This window comes from Zootoca vivipara, chromosome 11 (genome assembly GCF_963506605.1).
Source record: "Zootoca vivipara chromosome 11, rZooViv1.1, whole genome shotgun sequence".
Lineage (NCBI taxonomy): Eukaryota > Metazoa > Chordata > Lepidosauria > Squamata > Lacertidae > Zootoca > Zootoca vivipara.
In genome coordinates, this window is record NC_083286.1 from 2512859 (window position 1) to 2540636 (window position 27778).

Below are 27778 nucleotides of genomic sequence, written 5' to 3' on the forward strand. Positions count from 1 at the left end.
ACTGATCAAATCATCCAGCCAACACTTCATACAAGCAACTGATAACATGGAAAGGCAATCTCATGATTCCAGGTTCCGAGGGCCAAGAACATTGAAGTTGGTCTAGTGCAGGCATCCCCAAACTGCGGCCCTCCAGATGTTTTGGTCTACAACTCCCATGATCCCTCGCTAACAGGACCAGTGGTCAAGGATGATTGGAATTGTAGTCCAAAACATCTGGAGGGCCGAAGTTTGGGGATGCCTGGTCTAGTGTTATCATCAAAACTTAAAACCAGTCAATCAAATGTAAAATACTTCCAGACGATGCTGAAGCTTAGCTTAGGCCAAGCGATGATGTGTCTTCCATACAGCTGTGCATCATCTTTGCTGAAGAAAAGTAAACAATTACAAACTGCCCAATTCATGTTCATCAGATCCTACAGTTAGGAGAAAACCTCCTCACAAACGCTAATATCCATAGGGACTGAAAGAGATAGGCACAATAATAAATCCAAAAACCCACATCCAGAGATTTGTGCAGATGAATGGCCCGATCTCCTAACCATGGCCAGAGTGATCATGAGTGCCAGAGACTCGCCTCCCTTCCCTTTGCAGCTGTAACCTTGATTCGTGTTATGCCTGCACCACAGTTGCAAACGGCAGTTTGCAATTAACCATGGTTAGCATTGCATGATCCAAAGAGGTAAATAACAGAGGAAGTTTGAAGTAGAGGGGAAGGCAAAGGAGCACTGCTATTACCAGCAAGCCATTTGTTGCATGAACAGTCACACATCTAGAGAAGCAGTGATGAATTGAGAGGCCTTCTACATAAGTCCTGTACTTGTACCCTCCTTTCTCGTCCACATCTTCACAGCGGTGGAAGTGAACAGGGTAAGCTCCATGGACCTGCTGACCCATTTGTCTGAGTTCCACATAAGAGAGGTGAACAGAGGTGAAATTCTTTAGAATCTGGAAGAGCACAAAAAATAATCTCATCATTCCCCCCCCCAGATCAACAACAGTTCTTGGATTTACAAGCTTTAAGGCACTCATTTCCCCCAGATAAAAACATAGCAATACATTGGAAATCCAATTACACTGAAGAGTAATAAACAGAGCACAGTTTTGAAACGAGTAAGACTCCAGGTCCAGGAAGGCGTCGTGACACCCTGGGCGGGTGTCACTACGTAGGGTGCATGTGTGGCGCAGCTATGTACGTAGTGATGCCGCACATGCGCTGTACATAGCGGTTTGCCGGCAGCGCCAGGATCCTCTGCTTGCAGCTGCAGCCACGAACAGAGGATCCTCTACAAATGCGGCTGCAGCAGCGCAATGGGTGCTTGTGCTGCTGCGAGCCCCCGCAGGGTGACTTCTTGTCACCCACGCAGACATGGCACATGGGGCGCCCCGCCCGCCCGCCCTGGATGCCACTGTCCAGGTCATTTCCCCAGTGGCACCACATTGGCTTCCCCTGCTATAGGCACAACTGCCATAGTTGTATTCAGTATAAAGGAGCCTTACTTTTTCATGTAATAGGGCTGCCATATGTCTGGATTTTCCCGGACACTACTGGGATTTCAAAGGCACAATTCAAGTCCAGGCCGGTGCTTTCTCCTGGATCAACAACTTTGGGGTGTCCTGGTCTTTACTTTTTGAAATATGGCAACCCCATTGTATAACATCAAACAGCAATACAATATGCCCAACATATCCCAGTGGACAGCAATAACTTAAATATTGTATCTCAAAACAGGAAGGGAATAATCACCATGGAAGTCTGCAGCAGCCAAAGGTACTGGAGCAATGACAAGAAGCAATTTAGTACCCACACGTGCCTGCATCGCCCCCTGTGCATACCTGGATATGTCCACCGAAAGTATCAAAATGGAAGAACTGGCACTCTTTGCCAGTGTAACAGGAATCTTCCATCTCTCCCTTTATTAAAATGTTCCGTGTGAGAACTCCGACCTCAGCCCTCATGTCCACTCCATCAACAATTTCTCCTATATGAAGAAACTGAGGGATTTCTGTTTGAAAGAGAAGTTCATGTTCAAAGGCCAAGCAAGTGAAAAATTGAGATCTCTGATTCTTATCTGCTGTGAATGTATGCAACCTGCTAACACAGTTAAGCTTCATTCTGGAAAGGCAGAGCTATGGAGTGGAAGATGAGTCTTGTCCCACCTTGGGGTTCATGTGATCTAGTGCTATGCCTGCCATGTGTTATAAACAAAATGAACAGGTATGCTGAAGTTTTCACAAATGGTTTGATCTTATGAAACCTTACTAGGATCTGTACAAATTTGAGGAATGAAGCCCACTCAAGCGTTCATTATTTTGTTCACAGATGATTTTGCCATACAAATTATTTCTAGGCGCACTATCTGGAATGAAAAGTGGTCTTCAATGGCCATGTGCAGATGGATGGCCAAAAACATACGGTAAATGAGAGATGAGAGACGGTTGGTGTGGCAGTTAAGAATTACTTTTTTCCGGCGTTTTCCATTTTTTGTTTTTTGCGAAAATGTATAAGGGAAGTAATGACATATGTTGGAGAAGTCACAATGAAATCGGTACATATATACATATATGGTGGAAATGCAGTGAAATCAAGATATATTGGCAAATGATATATAAGGAATTGAAAAAAGATATTCAAATATTCGTTCAAGAAAAAGCCAGAGTTATTCTTATTGGGAATGCGAGATGAGGAGATTCTACCGAAGGACAGATGTATTTTAATGTATGTAACATCAGCAGCTAGATTATTAATAAGAGTAAAAGGGTTACCAAGTAAAGAAGATTGGCATCTAAAAATGATATCATATTATAATTTGGCAACAAAAGCAGCAGAAATTAAAGTAATAAATGGGGGGGAAGCACTAAAGGGTGGGTGGAGGGTTGGGTGGTGGGGGCGGTTGAAGAGATGGAAATTGTTTTTTCAATTAAGTAAAGATTATCTATTAGTTATTGTATTTTTTGTTAGTTTGTGATAATTTTTATTATTTTGATTTATTGCAATTTTGGTTTGGTTATGACAATTTTTTTGTAAATCCTTGTAAAAAAATTAATAAATTCAAAAATAAATAAAAAAGAATTACTTTCTTCCAAATCCTTTATCATGCTGAGTTCATGTAGTTTTAACACTCACGCCAAAATTTAGGGTAGGACGCTTACATTAGACAAGGAAAGTGAGTGAGCTACTCACAGGTCTCATAGCTACAGTTAGGAATAATTTTACAGCTAAATATAATATTTAATTTCTCTCTCTCTCTTCAATGTTTTATCACAAATTCCTTTACTTCGCCTAAAAAAAAACCCAAAATCAAACTTCTCCTGTTTAAAAGTGGCCTTTTATCTAGCAGAATCCAATATTTTTTACCAAATCCATAGTAGGCTGGTAGGCTGGTTTCACTGCATAGAGTGGAACAATAACAGAGCACCAAGACGGGAAAAAAGCTAAACCATCACAAATCTTGGTCTCACTTCAATAAAAGCTTTAAGTTCCAAATTACTCTTATCTGAAAGTGTTCAGCTATACAACTTCTGTAAAACTTTTATTGATCACCTGGGCAACAGTTCTTTCATAACCATATAGTGAACATAATTTTTTCTAAACACACATAGCATAGATGCAGTTTCAAATCAAACTCGTTAGCATGCGAACAACAAAAAGTAACAAAGAAAATAACTTAATGTACACCTCCAGATATTAACAGCTCAAATTAAGTTTATTTCTTCCATTCAAACCTAGCAAGACTGCACACGTTTGAAAAGTAGGAAGGGATGAGGCTCTTGACACATTTTTGGAACACTGAAGGAAACTGGATATTAAATGAACAGAAAGCTGAAGAACTGCTTCCATATGGGAGTAATTTGCTTGCCTTTCCTCATTCATGTGAGAGAGCATCTGCAGATGCTGAAGACCAAGGATTAAGAGAAGCAGAAGTTAAATTTCACTAGTAAGATGCTGAGATATGTATTTCAAGCAAAAGGGGCAGCTGGCCACACCAGAAAGGTTTTGCCCCAGAGAATACTCTGAATTCGTATGAAACTTGCACAAACCACAAAAGGAAATAAAAATTTCTAAGACAGCACTTCCTTGAACTTTAGGCTATTTGCACACAGCTAAATGTGTATCCAAACACTACCTGCATCTCTTGGCTTGAATTACCTCTCCCTTTCCTTTACAGTTACGAGGTCCAGGTATGGATGGTTCCAACTCTTCCTGCACTCCACATCCAAGCCTTGAAACCCCAAATATACACCACCAACCATCTCTAATGTGATCACCTAACCAATCTCACCACAGCTCCAAGCTGCACAAATCAGTTTGCTTTTCCTAGATGGAGCTCAACAAGCAAGTACTGTAGTAGGTCCTCTGCATGGGGAAGATGGAGAAATGCTACTGGGTGACAGAGAAAAGGCAGAACTAGAATAATAGAATCATAGAGTTGGAAGAGACCACAAGGGCCATCCAGTCCAACCCCCTGCCAAACAGGAAACACCATCAAAGAATTCCTGACAGGTGACTTTGTCAAGCCTCCGCTTAAAGACCTCCAAAGAAGGAGACTCCACCACACTCCTTGGCAGCAAATTCCACTGTCAAACAGCTCTTACTGTCAGGAAGTTCTTCCTAATGTTGAGGTGGAATCTTCTTTCTTGTAGTTTGAATCCATTGCTCCGTGTCCGCTTCTCTGGAGCAGCAGAAAACAACCTTTCTCCCTCCTCTATATGACATCCTTTTATATATTTGAACATGGCTATCATATCACCCCTTAACCTTCTCTTCTCCAGGCTAAACATACCCAGCTCCCTAAGCCATTACTCATAAGGCATTGTTTCCAGGCCTTTGACCATTTTGGTTGCCCTCCTCTGGACACGTTCCAGCTTGTCAGTATCCTTCTTGAACTGTGGTGCCCAGAACTGGACACAGTACTCCAGGTGAGGTCTGACCAGAGCGGAATACAGTGGTACTATTACTTCCCTTGATCTAGATGCTATACTCCTATTGAGGCAGCCCAGAATTGCAATGGCTCCCCTCCCCCCCTCAACACCTACTTTGCCTCTGTCTTCACCCAAGGGGAAAGCGATGCCCAACCTGGTGATAACAGAATAAATGAGATAGGGAGGGAGGGGAGCTACTATCCTGATCTCCTAATCTCCATACAGAGATCTCCAGCTATTAATGTGGCACAAACACTGCAGGAAGAAAGAGCAGTGACACAGCAAAGAATGATAAATGTCTGCATGGTTAAGAGAGCAGCCCAAAACAACACCATTACTGGCCCCAACAACATCCAACATACCATCTCAGGACTATTTAATTGCTCATCTTCTAACATTGTGTATGCCATCAAATGCCAACAGTGCCCTTCAGCTCTCTATATTGGACAAACAGGCCAAACCCTACGCCAAAGGATAAATGGACATAAATCTGACATCAGGAATCACAAGACAGAGAAACCAGTAGGAGAACACTTCAGTCTCCCAGCACATTCTATACAAGATCTCAAAGTAGCTGTCTTATTACAGAAAAATTTCAGAAACAGACTGGAAAGAGAAGTTGCTAAATTGCAACTCATTACCAAGCTTAAAACCATGGAGAGACCTGGTCTGAATAAAGACATTGGATTCTTATCTCATTATACATGATAAAGCTATCTTTAGCCACCTCACCCATTGCTTTTTCCTGCAATACCAATCACAGTCGTTAACAGTTGTTAACTGTCATCAACAGGTTTACCACTTCTATCAGCCAATCACCCATTCCCAGCACCCTTCTGAGTAATACCCTTCCCCACCCTCTAACTATATATAAGGGTCTGGTGACTTCTGTTTCAGTGTATCTGAAGAAGTGTGCATGCACATGAAAGCTCATACCAATGACAAACTTAGTTGGTCTCTAAGGTGCTACTAGAAGGAATTTATTTTATTTTTTGTTTTCAAAACAACTGAGCGAAAGGAAAGCTCATAGGACATTAATCAGTAAAAAGGGAAGCTGTTTTTCACAAAAGGGCAAGCTGCATTTTAATCATGTTCAGAGCAAAACTCAATTTAGCACTTGTATATGCTACACTTGAGATATGAAACTTCCCTTCCTTTGTGCTGATACATACAATGGTGTGTGTATGTGTCATGTCAGGGTCAAATGAGGATCTTAGACTGCAGCGAATGTTAAGCAGCTGGAAAAGTTTATCAATGGCAGAAAGTCAATGTGACTGCATTTATAATAGGCATCAGGACCACAGGCACATGGAAAGCAAAAGCTTGCAGCATACCTTTAACTTTGATTTGATATCTATTGCATTCAGAACAAGGAAGCAGGGTGAATTCTTCTGCCTGGTACATAGAATAATCAGTGCTTGCAACAACAATCTGGTCTTCAGGCTTCCAGGTACTAACATCTTCTGACAGATCCAGTATCACTCCATGCACTGCTTCCACCTGGAAACCCGACTTTGGAACACCTTAAACAAAGAAATAAAATCAAACAAAACATATTAATTTATTTTAAAAACATATGAATACAATTTCCTCAAATGCTCAAAGCATTTACACATTAAAACCAATCAACAAGATAAACACTGTACAGCAGCTAAGTGGAAATTATCAATTGCTTATCCTCTCATGTGATTCCTTATCCATTCTCCCCACCCCCAAAAATGTTCCCATGCTTACTGAAGCACAGAGGGAGGTATCAGCAGACTTGTGGTTTACTTCAAAATTCACAGAAATACAGAACAAAAAGTCTTTAGTAGAAAAAGACTGCTGGAGGAGACTCTTGAGGGTCCCATTGACTGCAAGATCATCAAATCTATCCATTCTGAAGGAAATTAGCCCTGAGTGCTCACTGGAAGGACAGATCGTGAAGCTGAGGCTCCAATACTTTGGCCACCTCAGGGAGACTCCCTGGAAAAGACCCTGATGTTGGGAAAGATGGAGGGCACAAGGAGAAGGGGGCGACAGAGGACGAGATGGTTGGACAGTGTTCTCGAAGCCACCAACATGGGTCTGACCAAACTGCGGAAGGCAGTGGAAGACAGGAGTGCCTGGTGTGCTCTGGTCCATGGGGTCACAAAGACGACTAAACAACGACTAAACAACAACAACAGAAAAAGACTCCTAAGGGGTAAACACCCTGCAAAACACCAGCCTAAATAAAGACTCAATAACCACACAATTCTGATTAAGAGGAAACAAACTGAAAACCAGGTAGAAAGGAGAATGGAATGGCGGGGAACTAAAGACAAAGGAAGAGACCAATGAAAAAAGAGCGAACCATTAGAACATCCATATTTCTTGCCAAGGCATTACAAATATGTGTAATAAAACTTAAAGGAGAAATGGAAAATGATTTATCCTGTAGAGGTTAGGGAGTAGATATGTAAACCACTACTATTAGCAGTATGCTTGTTATTATTATTTTTATGTGTGTAATGGTTGCTCACTAAACACAATAAATTGAACTGAACTATAATGCTCAAGTCAGAGGAAGGCTGTGATCTACTATCTTTGGCGATCACTCGTAGCCTCCAAAACATCTGGAGGGCCGAAGTTTGGGGATGCCTGGACTAGATGATCCTAAGGATCCCTTCCAACTCTACAATTCTATGAACAGAACAATATAAACTACATTCCCTTTTGGATTTTTGCTTTGGAACAGACACTACTTCTGGTTTCACAGCAGACAGTGGTTAGCAGAGGTGCATGGAAGGTGCAGCAGTTAAGTAGTTAAAGTAGTTCCAGCTGTACAAGATTGTTTACAATTATTGCATTACCTGTATTGCTTTTTTAATAAAAAAGTATATCATACCATCATTCCATTCACTGAAAGCTCTCACAACAAACTTCTGACCGTCCACTGTAAAAAATTCTCTTTGTGCAATAGCTTTCCCTCCCGTGCTGTGGTTTTCAGAGTTTCTCACAGACTCATTACACGATGAATCTCCATCACCAATTACACCAACTAAAGCCCAGGCCTGCCTGGAAAGAATAAAATACATGTTTAAATAAAAAAACTCTTCCTTGGTGCAGGTCTTTACAAGTAGCAAAGCAAACAGCATGTACAAATGTATTAGAAAGTGTTATTCTTAGTTTTCTGAAACATTCTTCAAAATCCGTTTTTTAAGAAAAGGAGAAACAATTTTATAACTTTGGGGCATAAGGCTGTAAGTACTATTGCTATCATCTCCCTTGTCAGAAGTCACAAGAATTTGCAACATTTGCCATATCCCTCCCCCCCCCCACAAAAAAACCCTGAGGATGTATATAGACGGTTGTGTCCTACTCACAACTGCTTGTGAAAAAATAGTACAAGCCCCGCTCTCAGTGTGGGAGATGGAAATATTAGATTTTAATTAAATCCCATAATTGTCCGGAAAGGAGTACTTTCTCCTCTAAATGGAAACCTGTACATACATTTGTACGGTATATTATCCAATAAAAATCATTAAACAGTAAAAGATATATCCCTAACTCTGTGAAATTCATTACATTTTCTATTGTGTTGAAACAACCTGTAGGGATGGAGAGGGTGTTATGCCTCCCTAATAAAGAGGCAACAGGATTGGCATTTTGAACCACAGGGGAACTAAATGTGTGCCTTGGCATCTTGAAGAAAACTCTTTGGTAGGTCCATGCTTATAGTTTTTGGAGCCTTGCTGATAAAAGATGGCCAGTGCTGCAGCTGGACATTTTAGTAGGTTGGCATGGAGCCCTCATTGTAGACACCCCATAACTTACCATACTTGTTCAAGAGCAGAAAGCAAGCCAAGAGCCTCCTCCAGACTCTCTTCTCTAACCCCAGCTTTGAAAAGCTATACTGCCCTAGCATTACGTTCATGCCTCTAGTTACTCCTGATTTTCCTATTAGCTTTAATCTAAGCCAGCTCTGACTTGGCAGCACCAAAGCCAAGGGATTTCATTTTTTCCCAAGCATTCCTCTTTTCCTTCAAGTTGCATGCCAACTGGTATCAACATTTCCAGCAATTCTTACATTCAGAACCTCCACAAGTGGAGAGCTAAATTTAAACAGCACACAACTGCTCAAGAAAGCTGTTGTGTGGTATTTTTAGCTCAGTGTTCTTAATGAAAAGCTTGTACAGTCACCTGTTTTAAACAAAACAATCCAACTGCAGGTCCAGGTACCTCAGATATGGATGTTATTCACTCTCTCAACGTATGTTTGAATTGGCTAGGATGCCTGCTGAGAGGGCTTACACTATTACAGTGAAAAGGCATAGACTATACTATGAACCTCTGCATGGCATTCTAGGTGCAATGTTGAGGTTATGGTTTTAAAGGGGACAAGGGAGTGGCAACAGTAGACTGCTTTCCTTTCAAAATCAGTGCAGTGAGGACTCTGCAAGACTGCACTCCAAAACCATGAATTGCTCTGCAAACACCATAGGAGCACACACATTCCCCATCTCATATGCAAATGGGGGGGGGGAGAGAAAGAGAGAGAGAAGGTGTCTCTTAAAAGGAGCTTCCAAGTCCCTCCAGCTTCCACATCATAAGCTCCTCATAGAAACTTTAAAAACTGCCTAATATCAAAATCAGACTAGCTTAGTATTTTTCAAACAGCAGCTTCTGCCTGGATATCCTAGGGCATTTTGCAAATGCTCCATCACTGAGGGACACCCCTTCCCCGCCTGCCAAGACACAAGAATGCTAAGGAAGATTAGTAAGCTGAACTTGATAGAGAAGCACAGACAGCATGTGTGAAACAAGACACAAATTGAGCATTACCAAAGAACCGAGCACAGAATACAAAATGGCAACACTGCATCTATGCAGGCTGGAGGATGTCAATAGCTGCAACATTGGCCATGTAAAGGTAAAGACACACACATATAGGCTCCCTAAAATGTGACTGGAAACGGCTTGAATGCACATTTACTGCATTCCAAGGCATCAGTTGTCAGGGCAGAAAATGTGTGCTCAAGGCTCTCAGCATATTTAAACAGCACTTTTGTTTTCACCCTCAGTTGGAGCAAAGGCTTAAGCTTTCAGGGAGAGTTGCTTTTTACGCAGAATTAATGGTTTCATTTGAAATATCTGTTTGGAACTGAGAGAGAAACAGCTGGTACAGCAAAGTGCCTGAAATGATCTGACTCACAAATTAATCCTTAATAACAACGTAGAGAATGGCAAGATGTTAGGAAAGGGGGGAGAGGTAGAATTTCTACTCCTCCCCTCCCCCCAGACCAAGGCTTTTAACCCAGTTGCTTCGTAGTACACAGATATAAAATTGGCATTCTTATTGGAAACTAGAAGAGTAGCTCTTAGGAAGTCTTCACACTATGCTACATCATTCATATAACATGGTTATGAACTACAGAATACATTTGCTGGGCACATAGGTATGCTGATGCTGCATTTCAAATTATCCAAGAATTTCAAATCAATGGAATAATTTCCTTACAATTCCATTTAAGAATATAAGATATTGGGTTACGTTGCATCCAATGCTGCATTCATGATAATGGAAGGTGGTTTGTTCCAGTGGAGGTTTCTGGCTGCAGATAAGAGAAAGGCAGTATCTGCAAAATCCTCATCACCCCCATCAGTCCCCACATGCCCAAAAATTTGCTTCCGAGCTGGGCGGCTCCTGGGAAAATAGGAAAACTGTGAAACTTTCCTCCCAACACTATTCCATTGAGGGAAGCCTCCACTGGATCAAAGACCCTGCTGTCTGTGTGAGGAACACTAATGGATACAACTCTATAGTGTTTCTCTAGTATAAGCATGGGGCATGACTCAAGCGGCACTGCAAATGCAACCCTCCCACAAGTTGGAAAGTTCAAGGAGCGTAGTAGCGTGCCTTCAGCAAGCAGATAAGAATGAAACAGCAATGAGCAGCAGTCGGCTTGCTTGTGACCTTGGCTCTGCAGCAGTTGTAGCTTCTGCCTTTCAAGTGCAAGGAAAAGCTCAGTATTGTTGGAGCCAAACCTACATGGTGCAACTGTCAAGTACAAGCCCAGCATATGAGAGCCAATTGTGGTGTAGTGTCCCTGGGGGGACAAGGGTTCCCTCAACAAATCCCTCTGGCCAATGTCAGCTGCCCAACTCAGGCCTGTACTGAGCCAGCTACCAAGCCAGCAGCCAAGTTCCTAAGATGAACATGCTTTTTAAAAAAATAAATAAAAGGAGGACAAATAGAATGAGAAGGAAATTCCTAGATCAACTTCCATTGCCTGTATCTTCAGGTGACACATAAAGATGACCAGATGACTGGCTCTGGTTCTGAATAACCCAGTCACCCCATGAGGCAAAGAAGCACAAGTCTACTGGGTGCCCGGTCTGGGGTAAAAGAGCCTGCTAAAACACACAGGTTAAATTAGTAGTCTAATTTACATTTACTAGGGAGCCCATGCAACAACACATTCTCTCTCTAATCAATCAGAAATATCCACCACTTCTTAATTCATACTCAGCATGAATCACCACTTCACTTAGGAAACAACACTGGATAGCAATCTACTCTTTAACCTTTCATCTAACGCCATTATAGCACCAAGTTTATTACAGTGAGATACCTCTCACTTGAAATTAAAGAACAGCTGCATACAGTAGTGAGATGAATCTGTCTCCTCTATTATTTCAAATACACTGGACTGGCACAGGCTTAAACAATTCTGCCCTGTCTTTTCACAATAAGCGTCATCATGGTGGCCTACAACAAACTATAAAAACAATCTGAAAAGAATCCATACTGAAATAAAGAAGTAGTACCGTTTTATACAATCCAGAAAGATCAGATAATTTTTTTTAAAACAAACAATAAAAGAAAATGTTTTGAAAAATGAAAAGGGTTTTATCTGTCTTCTAAAACAATTAGAAAGTCAGAGGAATCTTCTACAGAGGTTAGCTAGAGAAATGAAACAAACTTTCCACATTTTTCTTTTAAACAATTTCAGGACTATAAAAGCTGAAAGTAAACCAATCACAGCATGTTTCATCATTATACTTGGAATCCCTTCCCTTCCTTTCTCTCTCCTCGTGACTTTTAAATGCCATTTCAGGGCAGAGTAAAAGCACACCAGGGATTTTTACAGGATGGGCTTGCTTTCAAGATCTTTCACGGAAGGAACATAATTCAAAGTGAGTCTTATGGCTGCTTCTTAGAAGATGACTTTCCTGCATATATTATTTGTATGTGGGGAAACTGTAGGTACATTACATGTACCATGTAACAAGTAACAAATCCAAGTGTCATGTTTGCAGTGCATGTATACAGGGGCAAATTAACCACTATTTACAACACAACTAGTTGACTCATGTGCGAAGGAAAGACTTCGCTTTCATACTATCAGTTGTTAAATATACAAATCAAAGAACTAAAGTTGTAAAAGAATTTACTTTTATTATACCAAACAATCAACAATAAACGTGTATATAGTTTCAACTAGCAACTTCTGGCTTCTCCCCCAGCCCTAAACCTCCAATATTCCTAGAGCATGGCCTGAAGGCTAAGTAGGTTTGGTCAAATACTGACACACAGACATTCAAAAACAATGAAGAGAAACAGTGTTGTGGTACTTGTCTTTATAGCTAGTATTAATTCTTGCAATGAAAGCCAAAATAACAGAGGGGGAAAGACTTTGATGCAAGAAGTTTGTAAATTTGAATATAGGGGTGCAGCATGATTAATACCCAAAGGAAAATATATGCATGAAATTTTGGAGTACTGCATGGCCATATTACTGCAATACCCTAATTCGAGGGAGGAAGGGTACTGTATACAGTTACAACTCCAAGGTGAGTTGTTATAATTCACAAGGGTTTATAACTTTAAAATATTAAACTAACCATCTTCCTTGTGCTACCTCCAAAGATATATTCTTAAGCACAACCCATCATATTCATACATTTGCATGTCAAAACATGAGCTGGAACATACAGGCAATTTTAAATTAGTTTCTTTTCCCCCACAAGAGCACAGAATACTTTTTTTTTTTACCTGTAACTCAATCCTTTGACAAGCTTACTTCCCAGAAGATTCTGTATGGTTGTTCTGGTTTCATCTAGTAGGTTTTTAGCAGCTGAATCTCCCACAGCAATAGCAACAATGCGACCAAAATCTTGGCCTTTTAGAAAATCCTGAAGTCTCCTGCTATCATTCTGAGATTCATAAGTATCAAATCTGTCCGTTGCCAAAACTTGTGCAGTGTCTTGATCAATAACTCTCACATTGAGGCCTCGGGAAAAATCCTTTTCAAAAGTATATGAGCCAGAGGCCAATCCTGAAGAATGCAGAGTCTTTGACAAAGAAGTCCATGATAACTTCTGAGTTCCATGCAATTCCAGTGTTCCACCAGGACCAACACCCACAAACTTTTTGCCAAATGTTGGCACATAATCACCTTCATCCATTTTGCCATATAAGGTGATAGTTGCTTTGGATTTATAACGACATTTCTCTGCTCCAATATGAAGCGCTCCACCATCCTTTATCAGGATAAACTGTGTTCGTAGCGTAATATTTCTGGATCCTTTTTCATCATCACCAAAGACAAGCAATCCTATAGGGAACAATGTTTTTGGTAAGCAATCAACAAAGTAAATATTGACCAACTATTTTTTGAGGAATAGAAAAAGACACTCATCACTGCATTAATAACAAAGCTTTAAAAATATTTGTGAGCATTATATTTCAATACACAAAGCAGTTTTCAAATGGAAATCTGCATCACTCAGTTTGTCAAGGAGTTATCAGAGGAAGGAGAAGTACAAAGAACCAAAAGCAGCTGAACAAAACATTCTGCACTGCATCCTACGAGCCAGATCTTGCCCTTGCAAAGTTACCAACCAAATCTTGCTGTGCAAGGCTCTTAAACACCAATGACCAAGCAGTATTTTTAATCTGAGGGTATTTGATATGCTTGGCACAGCTGCAAAAAATGTACCGAAGGAAGTCAAGAGTAATAAATGTTGAAAACAGACCAGAACGACTACATAATTACAAAGAAGCAGCTAGATGGGGAAGATGTGCAGATGTATAAACTTGGAAAGGATATTAAAAGGAAGAAGTGAATTTAAGTGAAAACTGTTGTAAAAGTAACATGGCCGTGGTTACTTTCCTTTGAGGATTTAGCAGGATAAGGATGGACAGAACAGAAATCACCAACCAGGTGTCCAGTTATTTTGGACTACAGCATGAGGCTGATGGGAATTGGAGTCCAAAACAGAGCCGGTCCACCCATGACATGGGGTGAGGCAGCTGCCTCAGGCAGCGGAAACCGAAGAGGCCCCAATGAGCACCCCACCTGCCCCACTGCTGCCACAGAAGCAACCCAAGTAAGGGAGGGAGAGGTGGCAGAGCGGCGCAGCTCAGTGTAAACTTCTCCCATTGCTTTTTTCTACAACTGCTCTAAGTTAGCTGCTATGAAGAGAATGTTTCTTTCTCCACTGCACAGGAAGTAAACTGGGAGGAAACTTCCTTTTGGATGGATTGGGTCCAAATGCCTGTTCTGAAGCTGCTCTGTTATTCAGCTCTGCCTGCTCCCTGTTCCAATAGAACTTGTACTGAATGTAAACAGTATAAATGTATGTCATTTGCAGGATGATAGTCATTTTTTGGAGATGAGGGAAGGAGGGATGGAGAAGTTTCTTTACAACAGAAAGTTTATGCGTATGAGGGGAACAGAATCCTGTCCATCTCCTCCTGAAGGCCCAGATCTGATACCAGAAGAGAACTGGGCTGAGGAGAAAAATGTCTTGGTGACTAAGCACATCCATTTTGCCATATAAGGTGATAGTTGCTTTGGATTTGTAACGACATTTCTCTGCTCCAATATGAAGCGCTCCACCATCCTTTATCAGGATAAACCGTGTTCGTAGTGTAATATTTCTGGATCCTTTTTCATCATCATCAACATCAACACCCTTCAGCCACATGATGACGACAACATCAAGATCCCACCTTTCCCCCTAGTCCAACACTTTACACCTTTTTATATTCACACGCAAAACTGTGTGTGTGTGTGTGTGTGTGTGTGTAGTCTTGCCTTTATGATAAATGAAATATAAAACATTATAATTATAAAAACATCAAAAGTATTTTCTTATAATTATGTATTCTAGACTTATATTATTATACCATTCTAAAATTTAGACTATACATACACACTCCTTTTTCCTCGTGAATGGAAAAAACATAGGAATAAGTTCATCTTGTCAGTTTGGCCCTCAGATACGTTGAAGCTGGGATGTCACATTACGTACCTCCATCCTGTATCACTACAGAATGCACTGTAGCATCCACACTGAGGCGAAACAAATCTCCCTGTTTGAGTACAACTTTATTTTCTCGATCATGTCCAGGATTCCAGTTCTTAAGGCGAGGATTCTGATCGGGACAATTTTCTGCAATAGAAACAAGAAACACTTATAACTGAAGAATCAAGGCAGACAACTCATGCTTCAAGCATTTTTATCCAACTCTTTTGGTATCAGATTTGAATAAAGACACAGTAAAAAGCTCCTCGTTATACCCATGAGAATAAGAAAAATCCTCTGAATCTGAATGAAGTTCAAGTAAAGTGATCTGCACTTTCACATTAGCCAATCAATACTCAACCGTCTTTCTTTACCTTTTCATTTTATAGCCCCTGAAAAGTTTTGAGTTTCAGAGGCCAATGCAAAATGCCTGGGGGGGGGGGGTGTTCAGTTTTCTCTCTGTTCAGCTGTTCCCATAATTCATTTGAGTATACATTTCACATTAGGAAATACCATTGCCCTTCAGCTTCTGTGTTTTGGTCCACATTAAGACCATTTTTGTATGTGTCCCAGTGTTTACAGGGCATCTTCATCCAATTGCATTTTTTTTTGTTTAATATACCCATTTTTTGTTTTAATCGCAGCCTGCAATGGCCTCCTTTTCAGCCCTTCTGTGAAAAAAGGCTGAGCTCCATTCTGCCCATGTACTGCAGTGAGTCATGTACATTACAGTATCAGCAAGTTACTGACTCATTCAGGCAAACTACTCATTTCCTACTCATTTCCTTTCTCTCTGTTCCTCCTTACCAATGATTCAGCATTTCCTGATACAATACTTTGCTTGGATGCAATAAAATTGTGAAAATTACACTCATGTTCCTCCTGTTTCCTTTTGGAGAAAGCTTTACAGTAAGTTTCAATTTCTATTAGGAGTTGCTTCCTGCTATTAAACTTATTTCTCATGCTGATAAAACATAATTACTTTGGATTCCCTCTCTTGCTTAGCTGTTTCCCCCTTAGTTACAATAGATTTCTTATTATCCTTTAGCTTCTTGTTACTTTGGCCATGTTATGCTCACTTGCATGTCCATGTGGAGTTTCCCCCGCCAAAAAAACCCAAACCCTTCTGAATGCAGTTTGAAATGAAATAAAATGACTGTGCTTTTAATTTAAAATATGCACTACCCCACTTTTCACTAGAGATTCCCAGGAGCAGCTTAAATTGCAAAATAAATGTTTTAACAAAACAGCCACACAATTTTAGACATGAGGATGAGTCACATTTGTGACAAACCAATTGTTGTAAACAGAATACAATATTAGGTGGACGTTTGGTCCAATTCTGGAAGGCTCTTCTTTTTTGCATTCCTCTAGTCTTCAACCTTTTCAGACCAAGGACCCACTTTTAATCAAACATGCTTTGGGAACTTCATTCCTCAATCTTTCACCCTATACTTGCATGGCAGTCGTATTCTGTTACGACTAACCTCTGATCGGACCATGACCTGCCAGTCAAAGACCATGGATAAATCAACCTGTAGTGCTACGGGTTCTCAGCAATACTGCAATGTGATCTTGCATTTATGATCCCTCCTCTTTTGCCCTTTCCCAGTTATCTGAGATTAGGAATTTCTCCCCATCACTCACCTTAAGCACACTTCTTCAAACCATCTGTGCCAATTATCAATGCAAATGCTAATAATGGTTAAAACTATATTACTGAATTTTAGTAATTAGACCATTCCTGTTGACTATTTCAGTTATCAGAAACACTTGATAAATGTTAATTGACACTGTAGTGATTTTTATTAGAGACTTAGTTTTAAATGCACTTTCTAAAATCCATCTCTTTGCTCAGGGTTTCTGCAGGAGTTTGATTTAATATGGCCCCCTACTGAGTGTTTGACTGTGTCGACCACAGCAAACTATGGCAAGTTCTTAAACATTGGACACTGTGAGTAAAGGGAAAGGCTTTAAAAAATTTTAAATGAAAAGATTTGGACACGGAAGGAGATTAAAAAAGGAAGTCGATTTTCCCCATTAAGCAAATTGAGACGCAGTTAACTTGCCTGAAGCCGGGAAGCTGACAGGAAGTTTTTAATTACCAAAAATCGGACTTAAAACTTTCCCCCTAAGGCAGGGTAAAGGGGAGAAAGGTTGAACTTCGCAAAATCCCTGTAAAGGTTCTTTAATTTGGTCTGGGGAAAGTCCCCCTGGAAGCTGGAGTGGGTCTCTGGAAGGATCAGCCAGCCGCCATTATGACAACACAATAGGATGTCATAAGGAGATAAACAATTTGTTTATCTCTTTGAGGCTGAAAACTGTCAACAATGAAGAGAGCGTAAAATATAAGGTTGTGAATAAGAAGTTTCCATTTTCATAAATGGATATATGAGTTTTAAGATATGAAGAAGAATTAAAAATGAGAGTTTGTAACCAGATCGGGTATAATTTCTGTTTCTGAAGTTTGGAAATACAACCTGCGCCATTTCCTGCTGTAATCTGTGCTGTTCCCACGAAATTGGAGACGACCAGGATGTCAGCAGACACAACATCATCTGACTTTATTGACTTTCAAAAGGAACTTTGGGATTGCTTTTGGAATTGCTTTTGGAATTGTTTTCCCAGTAGTAATGTATAGAAGTGAGAGCTGGACCATAAAGAAGGCTGATCGCCGAGTAATTGATGCTTTTGAATTATGGTGCTGGAGAAGACTCTTGAGAGTCCCATGGACTGCAAGAAGATCAAACCTATCCATTCTGAAGGAAATCAGCCCTGAGTGCTCACTGGAAGGACAGATCCTGAAGCTGAGGCTCCAATACTTTGGCCACCTCATGACAAGAGAAGACTCCCTGGAAAAGACCCTGATGTTGGGAAATATTGAGGGCACAAGAAGGGGACGACAGAGGATGAGATGGTTGGACAGTGTTCTCGAAGTTACCAACATGAGTCTGACCAAACTGCAGGAGGCAGTGGAAGACAGGAGTGCCTGGCGTGCTCTGGTCCATGGGGTCACGAAGAGTCGGACAATACTAAACGACTAAACAACAACAACAACAACTGAGTGCAGGTTTGCAAGCAATACTGTTATCATTTGCATTTTATGTGGTTGGGATCTCTGATTGGATCTGTTTTATTTATACATTGTAACCCACTGTGGCTCCTGCCTACCTAGCAGTTCGAAAGCACGTCAAAGTGCAAGTAGATAAATAGGTACCGCTACAGCGGGAAGGTAAACGGTGTTTCCGTGTGCTGCTCTGGTTCACCAGAAGGAGCTTTGTCATGCTGGCCACATGACCTGGAAGCTGTATGCTGGGCCGGCTTCCTCAGCCAGTAAAGCGAGATGAGTGCTGCAACCCCAGAGTCATCTGCGACTGGACCTAATGGTCAGGGGTCCCTTTACCTTTTAACCCACTGTGGGACCATTAATTGACCAATGGATGGCTAAAAGAAGAAGAAATAATTGGATGTGTTTAAAGAGGAGGGGAGATGCATTTTTAAAGCAGTTCTAATCCAGTGTATCCTCTGGAGTCAACTCTATCACTAAAAGTTATTTTAACAGCCCAATAACTGTGTAGAAATAAACATGGGATTCAAATGGGTTAGCAGCTCTTTTCCCCTTCATTGTAATTGATTTACATTCTAGGAGTGAATCTCAGAACTAATAAGGAGCTGAGCTACTTTAATTACCACCAAGCAAGAACTGCATGGTTAGTCAAATAAGAAGCATGGTTAGAGTGTAGGAGCAGGACCTGGGTTCAAATTCTTACCCAGCCATGAAATTCACTGCATGACTTGGGCCAGTCACTCACTCTCAGCCTAACTACCTCACAGGGTTGTTGTGAGGATAAAATGGGCAAGAGAACTATTTACACCACCTTGGGCCCCTGGGAGGCTGGGCTATAAATGCAATAAATACATAAATAATTGGTTTACGTGAGGAATTTTATGTTCAGATGGAATGATTCCCCCCCCCCCAGCCTCAGGAGTGGGGGGGGCACAGAGGGGGAAGGGGGGCAGGAAGTATCGCTGTGCAAGCAAAGTCCTTGTGTAGGGCTTCTGCAGAAGGGGTTTATTATGGGAATCCAACCCTAAATGCATGATGACATCTAGCCATTGGGCACGTGGCGTGAAGGAATATCTGCTGTGATGACACTGCACAATATTTGTCACCTGGAGAAACTGCTCTGGTTCTTTGCTGTTCCTGCCAGTGCTCTTGACAGACATGCTGCTACTGCAGTGTGTACAATGCAGTCCTGTATTTTGTTCAGAACACACTGTTCATATCATGAGACTGGGAAAGACATTTACACACTTTTCTGGAAAATTCCACCTTGAGCGGGATTATATGGATGTTGACAAACAGTTCTCTACTGCTGTTCTATATGTTATGTGACTTTGCTGTGTAAGCACAGGTGAAGCCAATGGGCCTTTATCACAGTCACTAGTGCCAACAACAGAGAAAGGTCCCTTTCTTTTGCTTTTTTAACAGAGGAATAATTATGTGTGTTTTAAAGCAAACTTAATACAGTGGTACCTCGACTTACAAATGACTTGACAACCAAATTTTTTGACTTACGAATGGGGGTAATGGCCGCACGCTTACAAATGTCTTGACATCCAAAAGAAAACTGCAGCGGTTTTAGATAGGGATTTTTCGACTTACGGATTTCATGATAGGGTTGCTTCGACTTACAAATTTTTCCATTTCCAATGCATTCCTATGGGAAATCGCGTTTCCAATGGTGTTTTCCGACTTACAAATTTTTCGACCTATGAAGGTTCCTTCGGAATGGATTAAATTCGAGGCACCACTGTATACAAAAGGTGGTTTTAAAAACTATCAATCTTCTTCTAGATAAGCAGTACAAATACTTGGATTTTTCTATTGGCACTTAGTAGTGGTACTAAGTAGTGGAAATGGAAACTCACCATCAGGAGCATATTTTGATGCTATCCCCAAAATAATGCCAAGTGCAATAAAAAATGAAAAGCTAGACATAGCAAAGCAGATGAGCGTGTTTTTGTGTCTTTTCTTTCTGCTTGCTTCCACTTGACTGTGCTGCCCATCTGCTGAGGAGGCTACTGTTGCACGAGCTTCCTGTCTTCCAGAGGTAAATTTGGCTGAAGCTTGGTTCTTTGGAGGAGGAGGAGGAGGAGGAGGAAGACGAAACGGGACAATTCTTCCAGGGAAATAGCCAGAAGATTTATGGCTGCTTCCATTCTGAGGCTGAAGGAAGGCAGGAGTCCTCCCTCTGGGATCAGTGGCTTGCATGTTATGCAATCACTAGATTAAAAACAAAAGGGAAAAAGAGATTAATGTTGAAGTGTGAGTTGTGAGAGGAGTCATTTTAGTGATACCCTGGAATTATTTATGTGGGAGTATGTATTCCACAAGGGACGCAGGTAGAGCAGTGGTCTAAACCACTGAGCCTCTTGAGCTTGCCGATCAGGTCAGCGGTTTGAATGCCTGCAACGGGGTGAGCTCCCATTGCTCTGTCCCAGCTCCTGCCAACCTAGCAGTTCGAAAGCATGCCCCAAAGTACAAGTACCGGCCGGAAGGTAAATGGTGTTTCCGTGCGCTGCTCTGGTTTCGGTGTTCCATTGCGCCAGAAGCGGCTTAGTCATGTTGGCCACATGACCCGGAAAAACTGCGGCCTATAAAGCGAGATGAGCGCCGCAACCCCAGAGTCGCCTGTGACTGGACTTACATTGTCAGGGGTCCTTTACCTTTACCTTTTTATGTATTCCACCAGGTTGATTCAAAGCTAATGTAGTGCCAGTGGTGGACACAGCAGAAAGTTAACTTTTTATTATCCAAGATAACAGCTCTGGAGACCTATGCGCACCAATCTATTGGCTAGGCAGCTATTCCTAGGTCTGCACTCTATGGAGCAGTTGCAGCAAATGGGGACCAGCCCCCTTCCACCAGTTGATGCACCTTCCCTGACGGGCTGCACTCACTCTGCCTGCCCCTCTCCTTCACTTGCCTGGTCTGCCTCTTCCTCCAGCTCTGAAGCTTCCTCTGATTCTGACTCTTGCATCTTGGCTGCTACAGGTCCCTACAGACCACTGCCCCCCCCAGTCAGACTGCAGCCCCCCTTTACCCAGTGCATGTTTGTCAGCATCCGGCCAGTCCCAAATATTTAGAGGAATTTTTTTTGCAAAAAAAAAAATAGAGCTCAAAAGCATATGCCAATTTTCATCCAAGTTCTGCCACTTTTGCACAAGATCACACACAAAAGATCTGTCTTTATATCCATAGGAATAACCTTTGAAGAAGTTTGCTTCAAAATCCATAGCACTGTTAAAAACCATTACTCCATTTCATGCCACGCTAACAGGACTATCATAAACTGCAATCACAAGTAAACTATTAGGATAATAAAACTAATTAGTTTTAGCAGCTGATCTCCTTCCTCCTGCCGAAACAAATTATACAATTTTCTGTTTTTCAGGCTTGCTGTTTTTCCAACAAGGATCTCTCAAATACTCAATGAATAGATTCAAGGAAAGTAAACACGCTGTCCATAACATCTCAGCGGTGAAGAAATTCTACACTTTACCTTTGAAGAATTCCACTTTAAGCTAACTCTGAATGAGCTGCCAGCATTAAATAAGAAACAATTAGTGGACTGGTGATGGTATCATCCTCAGGGCATTAAAATACAGCAAGATATAGGCTAGAGCTTCTGGTGTGCCAATCAAGTCCAATATATATTAAGAAAACATCTTTATTAGGCTAATCAAGATGCCAGAAAATAGTGTGCAAATTCTATACAAATTTCAGATCCCCACCTGTTGGACAAATTTGCCCCAAGAATATTCCCCACAGGGAGTCAATTGCTCTGTGAGAAGAAGGAGTCGGACACTGAGATCAGGCAACACCAAAGGTTGCTTATTCCTGAGACAGCGCTGCACGGGCAATTCCCCAGCTCATGCTGCAAAGAGGGAGGGCCCCATCCTGTTCACATCAAAGGTACTTTATACGCTATACCCCGTCCAAATTTCCCTCCTACAATCTCCTATTGGTTAGGAAATTGCAGTTTACAGACTTCCTGGTCCACCTATTTCATGTTTTCACCTTGATATGGACCCCCACCATTACATACACCCCTTGTTCATGCTGATTAGCTTTAGCTCCACCAGGAGCAGTTTGACTAATAGTCATAGCCCTTTTAAGCAAATTGAATCACCCACAAACCATCCTAATACCTTATAAGGCATTACCTTTTGGCTACTCTCAGCGATTTCTTAACATTTTATCACAAGTTTCCTCTTTCTTTGCCTGCAAGCAGTTGCAGCAAGGCATGGTCATTCCTGCTAAGCTTTTCTTACCTGTTTACCCCACACCACCATATGTTGAAAATCTGCTATTTGAAATACGTCCTCCCAAGCACTGACCTGCCCCAACAGTGGTTTAAAAATGAGCTAGAGAGAGATCATGTGCCACCTACCATCTGGATTTTGTAAGACAGCTATTTAAAACTGGCATATAATAAAAGATGAACAGCTCTCTCAAATGTTATGCCTGTCTTCCACTTTCACTTCCATTTGCAGATCTGTTTCCCAATTGTACACACAGGCTAATGTGATAATTTATTTCCTCTATTACCAGGATATGGTCCATATAAGAATGTGGAGAGCCCTGCTGGATCAGATCCAAAGTCCACCTAGAGCAGCATCTCCTGTTCCAGAGGAAACCAGCACCTGCCCCACACTCAACTATGGGCATGTGGCCCCTGGAAGCTTGCAAATAAGAGAACATGGCCTTGTTTCCTGCTCCCTCCAACCAGGGGTAAACCACCTTCCTAAGTATTAGCAAGTTTTAAATATTCCCTGTAACTGTGGATAATCACTGTGGGTCTCTCATTTCTATGAAGCTCCGATTCCTGTAAAAGACGAAAGTTTAGAGTATGCCAACTGAAGCCTGGTGTGCTCAGCTATACACAGCATGCTCAGAAGGACTGAAACGGGCCTACAATAAGAACAATGGAAATATAGCAGCTAATCTCAAATCTTATGCAGAAACATAGCAAGAACTCTTTGTTTTTAATGTCAAAAGCTGCAGAGTCCAATTCATCACTGCGATAAGATCATTGTGCCCAATGCTTTCAGAGGAGACAATGGCCTACCAGACAGGATCAAAACATTAGAGAGTGCAGGGTACACAAGTCCTTCATGTTTCTTGCACCTGTTCCCTGTGTCATCAAGGCTTCGGTCAAAATGGGCAGCCCAGTATAAAAACCAAGGAGTTGGACATGGTGTGTTTAACCTGTTTCCTTTGTTCTAAACAGGAAACAAAGCTGACACAAATCACAAAATCGTCAAGTAAATTCTCTGAACAGCCCAGGCCCCAGGCCCCAGCATGCACATTTCCAAGTGCAGCAGATGCTCATAACAGTAAGAACCTATAACAGAAATTATGTCCTGGGGCCATTTTCTGAGAGTCCTCTTTCAGCACAAGTGTTGGTGCTGTTCTGGAGCCTGACAAAAAACTGTATAGATTTCAGCCAAATCCCCACCTATACCCTCTAATTTGAAGCAGCAACGAAAGAATGTTTGTAGCCAGATTACTTCTTTGTAGAGTACAGTACGTATTCTTCTCTTCCGTCAACTATTCTAATTTTGAAACTTCAGAATATAAAGTATTCAGTATTTCCTTCCTCTTTCAAATGAATACAGAATCGGAAACATTTATAAAACTGTAAAGGCACAGGGAGGTGAACACAGCAGGAGATTAAAATATCTGCAGGACTCCGCTGCTTTCAAAACTTTGCTGACATCTGAACACATTGATGCCTCTTAATAACTTGTGCAACACAAATGAGCAGCAGTTACAAAAACGATAGTTTGACTAAAACAAACAAGATGACAAATATACTCAGTAGTAAGTACATGACAGTATAACATATCAATAGGATCCCCGCCAAAGCTCTGAAGCTTCAACTTTTTGCTGTTTGTCCAGATAACTGCAGAGTCAGGGCAAACATCTATGGGTTAAAGTCTAAAATAACACTCAGCCACTAAAATTCATTGGAAGCTCTGACATCATGTCCAAAGGCTGAGGGACCATATTATCTGCTTGATTTTTGCCTTAGAGATTATCTTAGTCTCCAAATCCACTGAGAGAATGTGCCTTTTCAATGAATGAATTCATCAGGTTTTTCAGGTCCAATTACAGGGTCAAGTTTGATCTGGCAAGAGAAAGGTGACTAGAGCAGGGGTAGGCAACCTAAGGCCCATTGGCCGGATGCGGCCCAACCGCCTTCTCAATCCGGCCCACGGACAGTCCAGGAATCAGCGTGTTTAACATGAGTAGAATGTGTCCTTTTATTTAAAATGCATCTCTGGGTTATTTGTGAACCAGGTGAGGGTAGCCAATGGGTCTCATAGCCTTGGTGAGTTAGGGACTTCCCATGCATGCAAACACAGACTCCAGCAGATTGGGCAGAATAGCCTAAGAGTGGATTTAACAGTCATTAAGAGTTTGTGCACGTGCCTTAGAGAAAAGTGTGGGGCAGATCAGGCTCGTCAACCTGGGAAAATAGCCTATCATTGAGAAGGACAACTCTGATCCTAAACCTCTGCTGCCTTGTGGGATATGTTTGGGAGAAGAAAAGTCTAAGGAGTAAACCCTACACAAATCAGGAGTAGGGTCCCTAAGATGGTCAAAGGGAGCCTGGGATGCCTCCTTCCAGCAACTCCTGCAGACCAGCTGGTGCCAAACGTCTTGTTCTGCTTTCCTTTGGACCATATCAGTGAGTCCAAGAGGGGAGTTTTGTCGTCCAAGCAGCCCAGGACCTCCAGATACAGTGGTACCTCTAGTTGGGGACATGATCCGTTCCGGGGTGCCGTTTGCACCCCGAAAAGTCCACAACTAGAGCGGCGCTTCTGCACAAGCACGGAGCACGATAGAAAGCTTTTTTTTCTGCGCATGCACGAAGCGCGGAGAACACTTCTGCACACATGGTGAAAAGATGCAACATGAACTTAACGCAACACGAGGTATGACTGTACACTGCCCAGGCTTGTGCCCCAGGAAGGTCAACATCTCTCTAGTTAGAAAGGACCTGGGATTACTCGTTTGGAAGAATTGCCTAGTAGTTTGTAGGAATGTCATACCATAAAGTTCACATGTATGTTATGTACTGTAGGTGTATTCAGTAGCAGCTGGAAAGGATCTAAAGCAGGCATTAGCAATCTCGGCCCTCCAGATGTTTTGGGACTACAAGTCCCATCATCCCTAGCTAACAGGACCAGTGATCGGGGATGATGGGAGTTGTAGTCCCAAAACATCTGGAGGGCCGAGTTTGCCTATGCCTGATCTAAGGGGTCATCTAGTCCAAGCCTCTGTAATACAGGAATCACAACTAAAGCATCCCTGAAAGATGGCCATCCAACCTTTGCTCTCCAATGAAGGAGATCTACCACCTTCTGAGGTCATGCATAGATTTGCTCTGTGGCTTTGTTTTAAGTGGTCTTCTGGTGCAGGTCAGCATGAAATGAAGGCCCTCAGTCTGAAAGAAATTAAAGGCCATTGCAATAGACTTTTTCTGCCAAGCACCTTCATTGGCCTTTAAGTTACCCACACACACCCCAAGTGGAAGCAAAGTACAGACACCTGCACTTCTTAAATACAGTGTGTGACATTTGTATCACTGTAGATAAATAAAGTACCTTATTTTAAAATAGACTACTTGGCTGCAATCCTACATTTACCTGGGAGTAAGCCCTATAGGTCTAAGCAGAGGTACATATGGTTGGGTTTTTAGAATAGATGTTTTTATCTATCTGCCAGATGGGAGGGGTATAAATAATAAATTATTATTATTATTATTATTATTATTATTATTATTATTATTATTATAGCTGTACTTACAATTACATTTTTCATGTCAATCAATACACTGTGATATTTATATACCAGTATAAGTTCTAAGTCAGCAGCTGGGCACAGAGCTCAGTGTCCTTGTGCAGTTGCTTTGACAGCCGATTCATTTTTGGCTAAGAAGTTACTACATTCTTGCCCCCTCAAAACAACTTTCAATGAATATAAAAACCACAATTAAAAAAGAAAGTAATACCATAAGCATACTTTAAAAAATCAGTAGCAAGAAAACAGCAACAGCTGAATTAAGAGGCCTGGGCAAATAATATTTTTTTAACCTGACACCAAACACTCAAAAACAACATGAACTAGACATATAGAGAAGGGCATTCCAGAAACTGGGAGCCAACAAGATATATTTCCCTGCCAATTAACATTAACCTCAATTTTAGAGAGTAGGTTTTTAAAAAAACGCTTTTCATTCAAGGTGGTACAGTTATTCTCATTTCCCCGTTCTTTTCTTTGGTGGGCATGGGGGAGATAAGTACATGGCAATATTTTCCTTCTACTATGATACTGCTGTTTTGTTTAAATCTTTAATATTAATTGTAGTTATTTTTAATTCTTTCCTGGATGAATAGCAGACTTAAAATACCCCAAATAAATAAATGACATTTCACTTGTAACAAAGAACATCAGAGATGGAGCAGCGGGGGTGGGGGGGAGAGAAGTAATTCATCTTAGGGTAACATCAAGAGGGAGAGAGAATTGGGGGAGCGATGCTACTCTATGGGCACAAAGATGCAACCTAACGGAATATTTTGATTTTCCATATCAAGTTCCTTTCAAAACAAGGACTCTCACACTACAAGGTCCATGGCACATGGCAGAGATAGTGTCTGGGTTATTTGATGTACCACTGGACACAACTTCAGTATTAAGAAAAACATTCTTTTAAACTTTGAAATGGCTTGCATGCATTAACCAGTGTTCTGGTGCACAGTTAGATATCCATGGCTACTCCTCTCCTCTCCTCCTCTGGGTGCACTACTGGGAGCAGGGGAGGAGGGAAGTGGCCAAGATTTTCTAACCGTGCACCAGCACACTAATTCATTCAACTTTGCCATGGTTGTGAATGAGGCCAAGTTGTAGCTCTTCTCTGTTTCTTTGAAAAAGCTATACAGGAGGAAGGCTTGCTGTGGTCCATTCATCCCTAGACACAACAATCTATTTCAGCTTCAGGGTAGCCCTGCTGTGATTTATTCACATTGACAGGTAATGGAGACCAATAAATTTAACAGGTGTCCAAACCATTTCATATGAGGTCTGTTAGATGCCAAATTGCACTTTCTAGCTTTACTAGCATGTACACAACTCTGGACACAACTACACCAGAACGGCACTGTAAAGAAGCAGTTTTATCATGCCTACAGCGTAGTTTCAACGTGAGGTTCTACATCAGCAACTGCTGCATAGCATGTGCATGCTGAACTTCATTAAAATATTAAATTTCATGTGGTCTGCGACTGCTAACCAAACTAACCAAACCTTCATGTGCACCTGCACATACTTTGCCTATAAGTGGTTGCATAGGTTACCTGGCATTCATCTTTTTCTTTTTCCTGAGAAAAAGCACTAAGTTTAGAGATATCAGAGATATCCGCTGCCCCGACTGGCACACACCAAAAAGACTATCTACAAGAAGATAGGAGGTGCCTTTCGCATTGCATGCTTTCATATGGCTTC

The 27778-nt window shown here is 41.5% G+C and overlaps 1 protein-coding gene across 6 annotated transcripts in view; it reads right to left on the reverse strand.

Moving 5' to 3' along the window:
• CEMIP2 (cell migration inducing hyaluronidase 2) overlaps positions 1 to 27778 on the reverse strand; it is a 59686-nt gene that overhangs the window by 25826 nt on the left and 6082 nt on the right. For 4 of the 6 annotated variants that reach the window (XM_060280052.1, XM_035099632.2, XM_035099633.2 and 1 more), the window contains exons 2-8: positions 20134 to 20488; positions 15208 to 15348; positions 12944 to 13505; positions 7793 to 7962; positions 6258 to 6446; positions 1837 to 2006; positions 739 to 948 (exon numbers count right to left, since the gene is read on the reverse strand). In XM_060280052.1, coding sequence (XP_060136035.1) covers positions 739 to 948; positions 1837 to 2006; positions 6258 to 6446; positions 7793 to 7962; positions 12944 to 13505; positions 15208 to 15348; positions 20134 to 20476 — 1785 coding nt within the window. In that variant the 5' untranslated portion in view covers positions 20477 to 20488. Of the gene's footprint in view, positions 1 to 738; positions 949 to 1836; positions 2007 to 6257; positions 6447 to 7792; positions 7963 to 12943; positions 13506 to 15207; positions 15349 to 19780; positions 19802 to 20133; positions 20489 to 27778 lie in introns of those variants that run through there. The other 2 variants (XM_060280053.1, XM_060280054.1) reach the window with 2 other exon arrangements.